General features: G+C 51.0%; 1 protein-coding gene across 1 annotated transcript in view; it reads right to left on the reverse strand.

The window, feature by feature from the left end:
• EEF2K (eukaryotic elongation factor 2 kinase) overlaps positions 1–13,795 on the reverse strand; it is a 61,956-nt gene that overhangs the window by 21,245 nt on the left and 26,916 nt on the right. Inside the window, exons 3-6 of the mRNA XM_080831718.1 lie at positions 8,691–8,791; positions 5,200–5,260; positions 3,281–3,318; positions 2,771–2,942 (exon numbers count right to left, since the gene is read on the reverse strand). Of these exons, the coding sequence (XP_080687844.1) occupies positions 2,771–2,942; positions 3,281–3,318; positions 5,200–5,260; positions 8,691–8,791 (372 nt within the window). The remainder of the gene's footprint in view (positions 1–2,770; positions 2,943–3,280; positions 3,319–5,199; positions 5,261–8,690; positions 8,792–13,795) is intronic.

Consider the following 13,795-nt stretch of genomic DNA (forward strand, 5'->3'; position numbering starts at 1 on the left):
AATCCATGTTCCCCTTTCCTTTTGAGAATGAAAACCCCTGTGATGGTCTAAATGCGTCTCCGCAGAATCCCTATGTTGTCCTCCTAGCCCTCAAAAGTGACGGTATTAGGTGGGGTCTTTGGGAGGGACAAGGTCATGAGGGAGGAACCCTCATGAATGGGACTGGGGCCCGGATAAGGGACCACGCAGAGCTCCTTCAGCACTTCCGCCACGTGAGGACCCAGCAAGGAGACACCAGCGAGGAACCAGGAGAGGGACCTCACCATGCCGGCGCCTTGATTTTGGACTTCTCAGCCTCCTGTGGCTTCCCTGGTGGCTAGGTGCGGCCATGTGACCAAGCTTGGCCAATGGTAAGTGAGCAGCAGTGAGGACGGAACTCCAGCAGCCCCCACCTCTGGCCACCCCAAGGCTGCAGAGCGCACACCTGCCAGTGGGGCCAACCTAGCCACACGGTCCATGGCCACACCCCAGAGGAAGGCAGGGCAGGAAGACAGAAGGAACCGGGGGCTTCTGGATGACTTAAGACGGCTGGCACCAGCCCACCCTGAACTCCACCCTACCCCCGACCAAAGCAGAACTGTCAGATGAGAGAGAAAGAAACCATGTTGTGTTGGCACACATTTATGGGTCCATGTGCGAAGCTCTGCCCACGTGCCTTACACTAATACCATGTATGTGGACTAACCGTGCCTCAGTTTCCTTGCCTGTGGGATGAGGATCTCACACTTAGGGTGAGGATGAAAACTGATGGTACATGAGTCTGTCAACATGTGCTAATATGAGTATTACTCGTGGACACGACTCTAGAGCCGTATACACCCAACCATAAGGGTGGTTCTCTCCCTGCTATGGGGAGTTTAGACATTCCTTGCTGAATTTTTTTTTACCAAACACGTGTTTCATCTGCATGCAGAAGGAAATGTGTTAAGTCCTGTGAGTGGTTTGTAAAGTGGGGTTGGTAAGACCTGAGACCGTACCCACGGCACCCCAGCCCCCTCAATGACACCCACAGCGGAAGGACCTGGGTTTCCCAAGGAAGCAACCATCCAAGGAACTGTCTGGCTGGGTCACTAGACAGGCAGACGACAGCTGCAGAGGTCGAAGAGGCCCCAAGCGGAGAACTGCCCCAAACGTGGCCTCAGTTCCAAGAACCAGCCTAAGGGGAAGGAGCAGCTGGTTCTCGGAGGTTCCCACCCCAAATACTGACTCTATTCTTACAAGGAAGTCTATGGTGGGGCCACGTACTGGCCAGGAGGCAGTTAACAAGGGGTGGCCGGCTCCCCCTCAAACAGCTCTGGTCCTCTCCCTTCCTCAATTCCAACCAACCACATTATTTACTGAGCACCTAAGCACTGTGAGACAGAGTGAACAAAGCATGAATTCCCGGCCCCTGGGGGACACACACAATATTAACTGCAGGGACAAGGCTCTTCCAGAGAGTGCCAACTGCTCCAAGCAAAAGGAACTAGAACAGACAGAACGACCTGACAGGACAGCAGTGGGAAGGCTACTTCATTTAGGATGGCCTGGGGTGGCCTTGCTGAGCAGGTGACATATGAGCTGAGACCTGAACTGTGAGAAGGAACTCATCATGCAAGGATGGGGCTGGGGTTGGGGAGGCCAGGAACCAATGACAGTGATGGCACAGCCAGAGCAAAGGTCCTGAGGCAGGAACAAGTTTAGGGAGGAAGAGAAAGGTGGCCAGGATGGCATGTAGCACATTACTGAAGTGGTCACAGACCCCATGGGTGTCTGTGACCCCATGGCTCCCCCAAGGGGCCTAGGAGACAGTAGCATGTTATCTCGCAGGTGCTCAAACAGTGGGAAAGCTGAGCTGTGAATCTGGGCAGGGCAGAGACACAGAGCGCTGTTTCTCAAATGCCCACAGGCAACAGGAAACTCTGCTTTGCCCGGGTTCACTAAACCACCTGGGGGCCCACCTGCGAAGCCAACTGGACAGGGACCTGGAACACCTGGCTTTGAGCGCTGGCTCCCTTACTGCCTGTTGGGGCAGGTCACTTAACCCCTTTGGGCCTGGGGCTCCCCAGGGGCAGACATACTATCCCTTCTCCCATTCTTCTGCTTTTTCTTGGGAGCCACCCATCTCAGTCTGCATAGTCTGGGGGAAGGACCCACATTGCTGCCTCTAAGGGGGAGCATATGGCTCAGGCCTGCCCAATCTGCATATCCCCTCCCCTGGCTATTGTGACTGGATGAGCAACAGGCACTTGACCTAATCGAGCCAATGAAACCCAGTTCTGAGACTTCCACTGGAACTTCTGGGAAAACAGGTATTGTCCTGCCACCAAGGTTTCTGAGAAGACAGGAAGTGAGCCTGCAGCTGCTCATGGCCCACAGAAGAACACCGAGGCTAGAGATGGGGGGTGGGGGGGATTCTCAACATCCTGTCTGGTCCTGGATCCAGCCTTACCTGTAGCTAGCACTCATTACCTCAGTGTTACATGAGGTAATAAATTCCCTTTTAGCATGAAGCCCAGTTGAGCAGGTTGCTAACATTTGCAAACAAAAGTCCTAACAGATCCCATCCGTAAATGGGATCAAAATATCCTAACCTCAAACAACCTCAGAGTTCTCTGTTTTTAGGAATAAATGACTGCATACAGTGAATTGTGCTCAACAGATGATGGCTGTTACTGGCTTCTGTTAAGACCGTGAAGGGAACCATGACTGGCACCATTGTTAACTTTGTCTCCAGTCTCCATCCCTGGCCGCCTTGTATGGGAAGGTGGCAGGGACGGATGCCACACACCTGTTTGGGGGGCTTGTGCCGATTATACTCCTCTCCCCAGAGCTTGGCCTCCATCTGTAGACGCACATCCTCAAAGTACACGTCCCTGTCCACAGACTCGATGTAGCGCTTTGCCACATAGTTGGAGGCCCCCTTCCACTGCTGAGTGTGCAGGAAGTTGGAGAGCTTCTTCCTGGGGGCGGGGGAGGGGGGGAGACAGCGGAGGGTCTGCCTGGGCACTTGGGTCCACCAGGAACCCAGCCTAAGCCACTGCATCCTTCAAAGGGCTGGGAAGAGGCTTAAGGGACATTGTTAAAGGTCTCTTAACCCACATCTTGTGGTCTCCAAACATCAGAGCCCACAGGGGGCTCCCTCCACGGCAGGGCAAACGTGTGGTCCAATGGAAACGAGACAGACTACAAGGAGAGGCTGCTGTCTTGGTTTCTCGGCCAGAAATGTTGCAAGGCCCCCACTCTTAGGAGCCTGAAGGAGTCTGGGCAGGTCCCCCGAGAGCCAGGCTGAGTCACTTACGTTCTGAAGCACTCCCTCATCGCTCCACGACCGAAGGGCTGAAAGACACCACACGAGCGTTATCAGGCCCCATGTCCCACCAGAACGGGTCCTGAGTCAGAAAGAGATTCTCCCCTCGGACATCACCCACCAAATGGGTACCTGGACCTCATCTCAATCCTAAAATTCCCGAGCCCTCCCTCCATTACCCTGGCGCTAAAGCCTGACCTAACTTCTAGCCTGGAGGCTTCGGGGGATGACAAGACCACCCGCTCCCCAACCCTGGCTGAGGGGGAGGGGAAGAACCCCCACGGGGTGAGGATGTTACGGGGATAACCTTGCATGTCAAAGAATGTTTTTGTAGCCCTGCTTTTCTGTTCCCTAGAACAGAAAAAGGGTGGAGGGGAGCCTGGGTGGCTCAGTCAGCTAAGCGTCCAACTCTTGATTTCAGCTCAGGTCATGGTCTCAGGGTTGTGGGATCGAGCCTCATGTCCGGCTCTGTACTCAGCGCAGAGTCTGCTTGTCCCTCTCCCACTGTCCCTCCCCTCCCCTCTCTCTCCAATAAATAAAATCTTGAAAAAAAAGAAAAGAAAAGGAGTGGAAACAGCCTAAATGTCCATCAAGAGTATAATGGATAAATAATCAGGTCTACTCATTCGGAACACCATATAGCAACCAGAGTGAGTATACCCTGTTGTTCTGTTCTATTATTCTGTATTGTTCTATAAATGATGGGTCTAGCAATAACAAGTATGAACTCGTCACAGACAAAATGCTGAGCAGAAGAAGCCATACTCAAAAGCATACATACAGGGTTCCTGGGTGGCTCAGTGGGTTAAGCCTCTGCATTTGGCTCAGGTCATGATCTCAGGGTCCTGGGATCGAGCCCCACGTCGGGCTCTCTGCTCGGCAGGGAGCCTGCATCCCCCCCTCTCTTTGCCTGCCTCTCTGCCTATTTGCAGATCTGCCTACAGATCTCTGTTTGTCAAATAAATCAATACAATCTTAAAAAAAAAAAAAAAAGAATACATACGGCACAGCTCCATTTACAGGAAGAACACAGCCGGCAAACTACACCAGGATGACAGATCCCGGGTTGGCGCTTACCTTTGGGGGAAGGGAGTAGTGACCAGGGTGGGGGTGGGGATGGGGCTTCAGGGGGCCACTGGTTACATGGACCATTCACTTTGTGAAACTCATTAAACCATACCCCTGAGTATGTGATACATGGAAAAAAAGTTTCACACAACCATCTTCCCCCTGACAATGCAGGAAGTGGTCCATTTTCAAGTCTATTCCTTCCCCCCCCACCCAAACAGATGAATCCCTTTTATAAGGCTCAGGTTGGGGCACCTCAGTGGCTTAGTCAGTTAAACACCTGCCTTCGGCTCAGGTCATGATCCCAGGGTCCTGGGATCGAGCCCCGCCATCGGGCTCTCTGCTCAGCGGGGAGCCTGCTTCCTCCTCTCTCTGCCTGACTCTGCCTACTTGTGATCTCTCTGTGTCAAATAAATAAATAAAATCTTAAAAAAATAAAAAATAAAAAGTCCAGTATAGGTAAGCCTACAGAGATAGGGGGTCATTAGCAGTTGTCTAGGGCTGGGGGGAACGAGGGGATTGGAGGCTGGCTGCTGGTCGGTAACTACAGGCTTTCTTATGGAGATGATGAAACGTTCTAGAATTGGTTGTGGTGATGAAGGCACATCTCTGTGACTACACCAAACCCACTGAACCCGTATACTTTGAACGGCTACGCTGTAGAGTGTGTAAATTATATCTCGATAAAACCGTTATAAAAATAAAATAAATACACAGTAATAGAGAGAATGCCCCAAAGTCAGGACACTCAGATGAGTGTGAAAGGGAGGGAACAGGGACAGAAGTCTGCTCACGAGGAATCCACACTCAGGCCTACCCCCACTGGGCCAGGGAAGGCTCACCTGAGACGCCATCTTGATCAGAACCTCGTCTTCTAGCCACTCCCCAGTGACAGCATTGTACCTGCAGAGAGAAGCCAGCCCAGGGTACAGCGTCTATACCATGGTCCTCTCACCCACTGGCTAAAAGCAAAAGACTTTTCTGGCTTCTCACTGCCCTTGGGATTGAGAACACTCTATCCACAGGCCCAGCCGACCCCCCGAGTTGGGTCTGTGGACACTCTCCCTCCCCTCCCAGGCCCCCTACACTGGCCTTTCTTCTCTAGTGTGTTGCCCAACACTTGTGCTGTACGTGGGTTTGCTCCCCCAGCTGGCCCCCCGCCTTGGACTCCACAAAGCCAGGCCTGTGTCTGTCTTCTTCACTGCAGGGCCCGGTGCCTGTAGAAGCTTAATACACCCAAGTTGGATGAACAACTGAATAAATAAATATCCTTATTTTAACCAGCCTACACGAAAAATGGCATGTCCCAGGACAGGAGGTGGCAGTGCCCGCTATTTTGTCGGGCACCTGCGTGAGGCCCAGGACGGGTAGCTGGGCTTGTGTCCTAGTGCAGGAACGGATGGGGGAGGTCCTGCCTCTGAGTCCAGCTGAGGAAGGGGCTGCTGGAGGACACCCAAGGCAGAACAAGACAGAGGAGGTTCCAGAACATGACCATCTCTTCTTTCTCAGCAATCTCCGTAGAGTAAATCTGGTTCTAGGTCTGGCTGAGCCTCAAACAGATTGGCCTGGTAGAGAGAGCACCTCAGCTCAGTAAATCCCTAAATTCTAAAAGCTCCCCCAGGGCTGAGGTGTTCTTAGCGCTAGCAGAGGCCTCCCTGGCCCACCCTTCAGCGGGACGGACTCCAGACCACTCCCAGCTCCGTGAGAACAGGCTTCGCAGAGCCGGGAACCTCTACAGGGAAAGACAAGCAGAGGCCTGGCAGGTAACCTCTCCCAGGCCAGGGGCAGGGATGGTGGCCAGAGCCGCAAGCTGCCTCCAATCACCCCATGTCCTGCGTTCGATAAATAATGGCAACGATGACTATTATTATTACTACATAGAGACGAAGGTAAGGGAAAAGTTTACCCCACTTCCAACCAAGACTGAAGGCTGCGAGGCACCTAGAAGTTGAGGGACGAGGGAGATATGCGATATCAGATGGTTCTTATTTGTCCTTCAGAACCACGGACCCCATACAGCTCAGAGTTGCTCCAAGTTCACCGAACAGGGCGTTTAAACAGAGCTCTTCAATTAACCTTTGCAGCGGCTCTGTTAGATTGGCACAATTACAGCGCCCGCTTTCCAGGTGGGGAAAGGGCCCAGGATGCAGACCCAGGTCAGTTGCAACCGCAGCCTTGCTCCTGGCCAGCCTGCATACCATCCATGTGAACAGGAAGTCTGTCTCAACAAAGGGGCAGCCAGCACCACCGGAAACCGACAAGGAAGCGTTCCAGTTTAGAACTTTTCTGGAGATCCTAGCCATCGAAGCCTGAGCTCCCTCTGCCAGCAGCCGCTTCAGCTGGGAAACAGTCTGGCTTGGTCCCTGCACCCACGGAGGTCCGGGACACACAGAGCCGGCTCAGCATTGGGGATCTGCTTTTCCAGGGGACTTCCTGGGTTGCCTAGTGACCCACCAGTCACCATGCTGGCCTTATAGTTGGGGAGGAACAGAGTCCACACCCTGCCCTACTGGTGTCCCCACAATGCTGACCTTAGCTGCCAGCACAGTCCCCAGGGCCTGCTAGGAGGTGGGTTTCCAGTGGTGGGGAGGGGGTGCATGCCAGGCTCTGAGCCATCTCCTCACAGGCAGAAGCAGAGACATGTCGTAGAAAGATTTAGAAATTTACACTGTTTCCGCCTGCCGGGCATCTGATCCCTCTCCTTTCAGTCCCAATTTCCATTAGGGAACCACCATCCTCCATTCTCAGAATATGTGGACTGGGCAGAACTGATCCCCAGCACCTTCTGGCTTGCAGTGTGCGATCCAGACATCGCCAATGAGAACAAAGCTCCCTGGCACATGACTGGGTCAGAGAGGGGCATATAACTGAAGCCAGACCAATGACATTCCATTATGGAACTTCTGTTTAAAACTACTGGAGAAAGAAAAGATCCTCTTCTATTGGGTGAAATGAAATGTGGGGGCTCTTGGGGGCATCTGTGCCACTGATACAAGAGAGCCTATCTGAGGTCAAAGCCCAAAGTGTCCTCGAGCATTTGGAACCAGCCGTCCCTGAAGTCCGTATGTGTGAGCCAAACATTCCCTTCTATGCTGAACACTGTGAACTGGGTTTCTGTCACCTGTATTTGAAAGAGAGTTCTAGGGGCACCTGGGTGGCTCAGTGGGTTAAAGCCTCTGCCTTCGGCTCAGGTCATGATCCCAGGGTCCTGGGATCAAGCCCTGCACCGGGCTCCCTGCTCAGCAGGGAGCCTGCTTCCCTTCCTCTCTCTCTCTGCCTGCCTCTCTGCCTACTTGTGATCTCTGTCAAATAAATAAATAAAATCTTAAAAAAAAAAAAAAGAGAGAGAGAGAGTTCTAATGGAAAGACCCTGAGCTGAGAGTCAGAAGGTTAGCTTATTAATTACCCATGTAACCCTGGGCAAACCTCTATCTCCCTGGGGCAATTATAGGACCTCAGGGTGTTGGCTTAGAGGATTCAGACTGGAGGGCTCCACAGAGGTCACAGGACAGGGGCGTGGGCTCCAGGACTGGTCCAAGAGCCCTCTAACATTATGCACAAAATCAGATATATGTGTGCAGCTTTCTGGGATGACCCTCATCAGATTCTCAAGAGTGGTCCCAAATACTTGCCATGATTCCTACTTCAGGCTTTTTAAACGAATACACACACAGAGAGCGCTTCAAATAGTGCCTGTCCCACGGATTCAATATGTTAGAGCTACTGTCATCACAGTTATCCTTGGTGGTGGCATTCTGTAGTTTTTGCTATCTTCTTTCTTCCTGAAACCCCCTAACAGAACTCCTCTCCCTCTACCTTTTCTAATAGGAAATCTAGATGTTCACAGCTCCATTTTGTGAATCTTCCTGGGGCCAAGGCATCAAAGAGCTCACGTGCTATCCACACGCATTCACTCTCCCTTCAGTGGCAACCAGGGGCCACATGGAGAGACAGTGGAACCACAAGATGGGAGAAGCCTGGGTCCCCGAGCAGCCCCCAATGGTCCCTGGGCTCTCAGCCAACTTCACTCGAGTGAAAAGCATAGCACCGCCTCACTGAGCCGGTGGAGTTATTTGTTACTGCAGCATGGCTTGGCCCTGCCTGACAAACTCATCCATTTAGAGGACCAACCACCCCAAGGAGTAAAGGAGATAACACCCAGTGCCCGAAGCATGCAGAAATGCCCAAATATGGGCAGATGCTATTATTATTCCCTTCTCCTTGGCCTCCAAAGGTACTGAGGCCTCAGTGATTCTAAGCAGAGGCAGGACCCAGACCCCCAAGGACTCCTCGAGACCTGGGGCCATACAGCAGCCCTGGACAAGCTGCCGACCTGTGGCGCGTGGCACATTCCGTGGCAATATCCTCCAGGTGGAACTCAGCCCAGGGGTCGGGCATGTGTTTGGCCTTCTCGATTGCATGCTTCCAAGCTTCCTGCAAAAGGCAAAGGGAAATGTTAGAGCAGGGGCTGTGGGGCAGGGCCGCCCCAGCCCCGTGATTTCCCAGCTCTGTTCCCAGCAGACTACATAAGTGAGAGAAATAATACTCCCATCAGTGACCCTTTCAGGAACAGAGTTCCCAACAGACCCTGTGTGTTCTCACATGGGCACAGCCTTCCCATGGGCAGAAGAGACATATCTGAACTACAAAACCAAAGAAACATAATACACACAGGGAAGCACATTTTAAAGATTTATTTATTTTGTGGAGAGGGACGGACAGAAAGAGCATGAGTGCATGTGCAAGTTGGGGGTTAGGACGGAGCGGTGGGGGAGAATCTCGAGCAGACTCCCGCCCCTCAGTGGGGAGCCCAAACCCGGGCTCCATCCCAGGACCCTGAGATCATGACCCAAACTGAAATCAAGAGTTGGATGCTTAACTGACTGAGCCACCTGGGCGCCCCCAGACTGGAAAACATTTAAAACAATTTAATGCTGGCCAGGATATGGGGAAACCGGTGCCCTCGCATTTGGTCAGTGGATCTAAACTGCCTCCAAAGGCAACCTGGCAATGTACTGGGATCAAAAATGTGAATTTCTGTATTCTGACCCAGCAATTTTACATCTAGAAACGTGTCTTAGAGAAATACATGAGTCCGCAAACATACACGTACAAAATTGAATTCAACCCAATGCCCATCTGTGGGGACTGATTAAATACATTTTGATTATACCCACTGAAAATGCTAAAGAGCCCTTCCAAACAACTGTGCTTACTCTGGGTGGGAACTCTGGACCCTATCAGAGCCAATGTCACCTTTTGGTAATATTGTATAAATCACTTTCATCGCCTTAAATGAAAATTGTAGACAATACCATCTTCCTAAACTCAGAATATCTCCAACCACGCCAAAGATATGTTGCCTTTATATTAACAGAGCCCTAAGTTCTGGGCTCAGATGATTAGGAACAGATTCCCATGGGACATTCCAAGGTCCTGGGGTCACAGGAATATTCCTTGTGCAGGACTGCCTTGCCCATTTCAGGCTTTTAGCATCCATGCCCTCTACCTTCTCAATGCCTTAGTGCCCCTGGCACCATTGTGGAAACCCAAAAATAGCCCCCTAAACTTTTAAAGCCTTTGAGAACCAGGGTTTCTGGGTACTCACTGGGAAAGATGAGCAAGGCACATTATGGAGACAAGGCTGATTCTCAACAATATCACCTCCCAACCCCATTTCTTGTTTTAAAAAGCTCATTTTATTGCTTTTATAATCCCCAAGGTAGAACCCTCCCCCGTCCCCTCCCTACACTCCAGCACCCACACTGGGTCACCATCTCTTCCTGCTCTTTCCCCTGCAGGATCAGTGAGGTCAAAACTCCTTTCCTGGCCAGAGGCCTGAGCCACGATGGGAGGGGGCTGAACACTGGGGGTGGCAGACCCACAGCAGTTCCAGACCTCCTCACCTGCCATCGGGATCCCTCAGCCGCCAGGACCAGCCCTGTGGGAGCTAAGCTTCCCACGGGCTCAGACCCAGACAGGACAGCACTCCAAGCATGCCGCTGGCCTAAGGTTGGGATCCTGCCCAAGAGAAGAGAAGGCAGAGCCACCGAGCTTTCTGAGAAACACACGCACACGCAAGTTTCCCATGGGCTAGGGCTTCCTCATGGGGGCTTGGGATTCCAATCTCCGCAAAGTCCAAAAACAAAGCCCAGAATTTCTTTCTTCCAACTTGAAAGCAAGTTCGTGCTTAACGAAAACACTCAGAAAAGAGGTAAGACAAAATTCAAACCCACCATGTGTCATCCACCCAGAGCAACGATCACCCAATGCTTTGGGCTTGTTCTTTTCCAGATCCTTCTGGTACATCTTTCATACAACTGGAATCACACTGTAAATACAGTTTACAGGGTACCTGGGTGGTTCAGTGGGTTAAAGCCTCTGCCTTCAGCTCGGGTCGTGATCCCAGGGTCCTGGAATCGAGCCCCAAGCCCCGCATCGGGCTCTCTGCTCAGCAGGGAGCCTGCTTCCTCCTCTCTCTCTGCCTGCCTCTCTGCCTACTTGTGATCTCTCTGTCAAATAAATAAATAAATTAAAAAAAAAAATACAGTTTACAGCCTTTCAGGAGAGTGGGCCCATGGGGATTGGTACTTTATATACAGTGATCTTACTTTCCTGCTTCCAAATGTATGATCTGCTTACTGTAAAAAAACCACACACACTATACAATGTGAAGTAGAAAGTGAAAGTACTTTGTGACCCAGTGCTCTGAAAACCACAGCTGACGGCCGATTTAGATTCTAAATTTGTTCCTCTGCATTTGTTAACACGCAGGAATATAGCACTGGGCCAGAGCCCTCGAATTCTGCTCTGCTCCTTACATTTCTCCTCTTAACACGGGGCCTTGGATGTCCTTCCATGTCGTATATATAGGCAGGCTGGGCCGACCCCATTTTCCCTCTGCAGTTGTGAGACACACAATTATATAAATGTAACTTCAGGTATTTCTCTAACCTCGGCTGATGGATACTAATTCTCTCCAATAATCCCCAGTGCAGGCGGTCCTGAAGTGAACACCGTCATATGTAAATCCTTACGCCAACTGTGCAAAATCTTGGTAGGACATATATCTTGGAAGTGTAATTGCTGGGTCATATTTAAAATATACAAACTGGGGGCACCTGGGTGGCTCAGTGGGTTTAAAGCCTCTGCCTTCGGCTCAGGTCATGATCCCGGGGTCCTGGGATCGAGCCCCGCATCGGGCTCTCTGCTCCACGGGGAGCCTGCTTCCCTTCCTATCTCTCTTTCTCTCTCTGCCTGCCTCTCTGCCTACTTGTGATCTCTGTCTATCAAATAGATAAATAAAATCTTTAAAAAAATAAAAATAAAAATAAAATGTACAAGCTGGGAGTTCTCCTCCAAAAAATTTCTCCTAAATGACACTCCAAGAGGCAGAGAACACATCACTTAAATATTTATTCTAGTTTTTTTAAAAGATTTCTTTGAGAGAGAGCGAGAGAGCAAGCGAGCTCACATGCACAAGTCGGGGGAGGGGAGAGGGTGAGAATCTTCAAGCAGATTCTCCACTGAGTGGAGTCCCAACAGGGGGCTGGATCCCACGACCCAAGAGATCACGACCCAACAGATCATGACGTGAGCCAAAGCCAAGAGTCCAACGCTCAACCGGCAGAGCCACCCAGGCACCCCCATCCCTTACATTTTTTAAACACAAACATGACATCATGAATTTGCAAGTCAGCTGGAATAGCTAAGTCACTACCAACATCACCGTTCCCCTGTGGTTCTCTGCTGTTAGACTTTGAGCTTGTCACTGATTTTTCCCTGTTATAAATAACCGTGCCACAGACATGTTTAGAACTAAAACAGTTCCTGAATCTCTGCACTTTAAAAAAAAAAAAAAAAAAAAAGTACCACTGTCTCTTTTCCTATTCTAGGTACTGTGAGCAGCAGCCTGTCTGATCCCAGCCTGTCAAGGAAGTTGCAGTGTTCTGAGCCTGAGGGTCCGTCTGTCCATCTGTCCTGGTGCTCTATGCCCTGCCTGGGACACGTGGCTCTCCCACTTCCCACTGCACTCTCTCAACCAGTGACTCAAACGCTCCCCAACTCTCCCCATTCAGGGAGGAAATTACCTCCTGGCTGGAGGCTGTGGCTCTAGATGAAAAAAAAAAAACAAGGAAAAAATATTTCAGAATTTGAGGGCGTGTTATTCCACAGGATCGAAATTACTTTTTGCCAAACCCAGAAAAGAATCGTGGCACGCCTTGTTGGCAACGGGCGGGTTTAATGCCACGAGCGTTTCTTTTAAGGCACAACATAAAAGGTCCTAGACGAAGATTTGTTCCCTCGACTCTGGTCCCCACCCTCGGCTGACTAATTGTGCGATCCTCCATTTCCTTGTTTACAAAGGACAACGAAGAACATTTTGACTAATAGTGGCCAAATGTTTTTCCTGCCTCCCCCCGACCTGGGCTAGACACGTTTCTCCCCCCAAGAAATAGCAGTTCGCTGAGGTTACAAAGCTCATTACAGTTAACAGTGCCAAAATGAGCTGTGGACCACCAGTGTACGATTTTACCCATCAGGGTAAGCAAAACAGGTGTTTATGGAGGCCGGAGAAGTGGGTCCTCTCAGACCCCGAGAGTGGGGGAGGCAGGTACTGTCACCTGACAGCCATCCGGTAGTGCTTCCACTGCCTCGTGACCCAGCCACCCTGATCACCTACCCAGGTGTGCACAGGTGAGCAGCCAAGGACGGGTCTGCGCTTACGATGCTAGAGAACGCTGGGGCATTACCGAAAACCTGCCTGTGCACAGGGAGAAGATTCCACACACTTGGTAGAGTAGAACAGAGCCATTAAAAAGATCAAGGTAGGGAACCTGGGTGGCTCAGTGGGTTAAAGCCTCTGCTTTCGGCTCAAGTCATGATCCCAGAGTCCTGGGATCGAGTCCCACATCGGGCTCTCTGCTCAGCGGGGAGCCTGCTTCCTCCTCTCTCTCTCTCTGCCTGCCTCTCTGCCTACTTGTGATCTCTGTCTGTCAAATAAATAAATAAAATCAATAAAAAAAAAAATCAAGGTATATTGCTTCTCGGCCTTTTGGCTAAGATCAAGTGGAAAAGATCAACGTGTGGGGCACCCAGGTGGCTCAGCTAGCTAATTATCCAACTCCTGCTTTCAGCTCGGGTCATGATCTCGGGATCACGGATTAAGTCCTGCACTGGGCTCTGTGCTCGGTGTGGGGTCTGCTCGGGATTATCTGCCCTCCCTTTGGCCCTCCCCCACTCATGTGCATTCCCTCTTCCTCAAATAAATAAATAATATCTTTAAAAAAAAAAAAAAGATCAAGGTGAGGTGTGTTCAAGACACCTGGGTGGCTCAGTTAAGCATCTGATGCTTGATATCAGCCCCAGGTCTCCATCTCAGGGCTGTGAGTTCAAGCCCCGTGGAGCCTATTTAAAAGAAAACAAATAAAAATCAAC

Source organism: Martes martes, assembly GCF_963455335.1.
Source record: "Martes martes genome assembly, contig: SUPER_18_unloc_1, whole genome shotgun sequence".
Lineage (NCBI taxonomy): Eukaryota > Metazoa > Chordata > Mammalia > Carnivora > Mustelidae > Martes > Martes martes.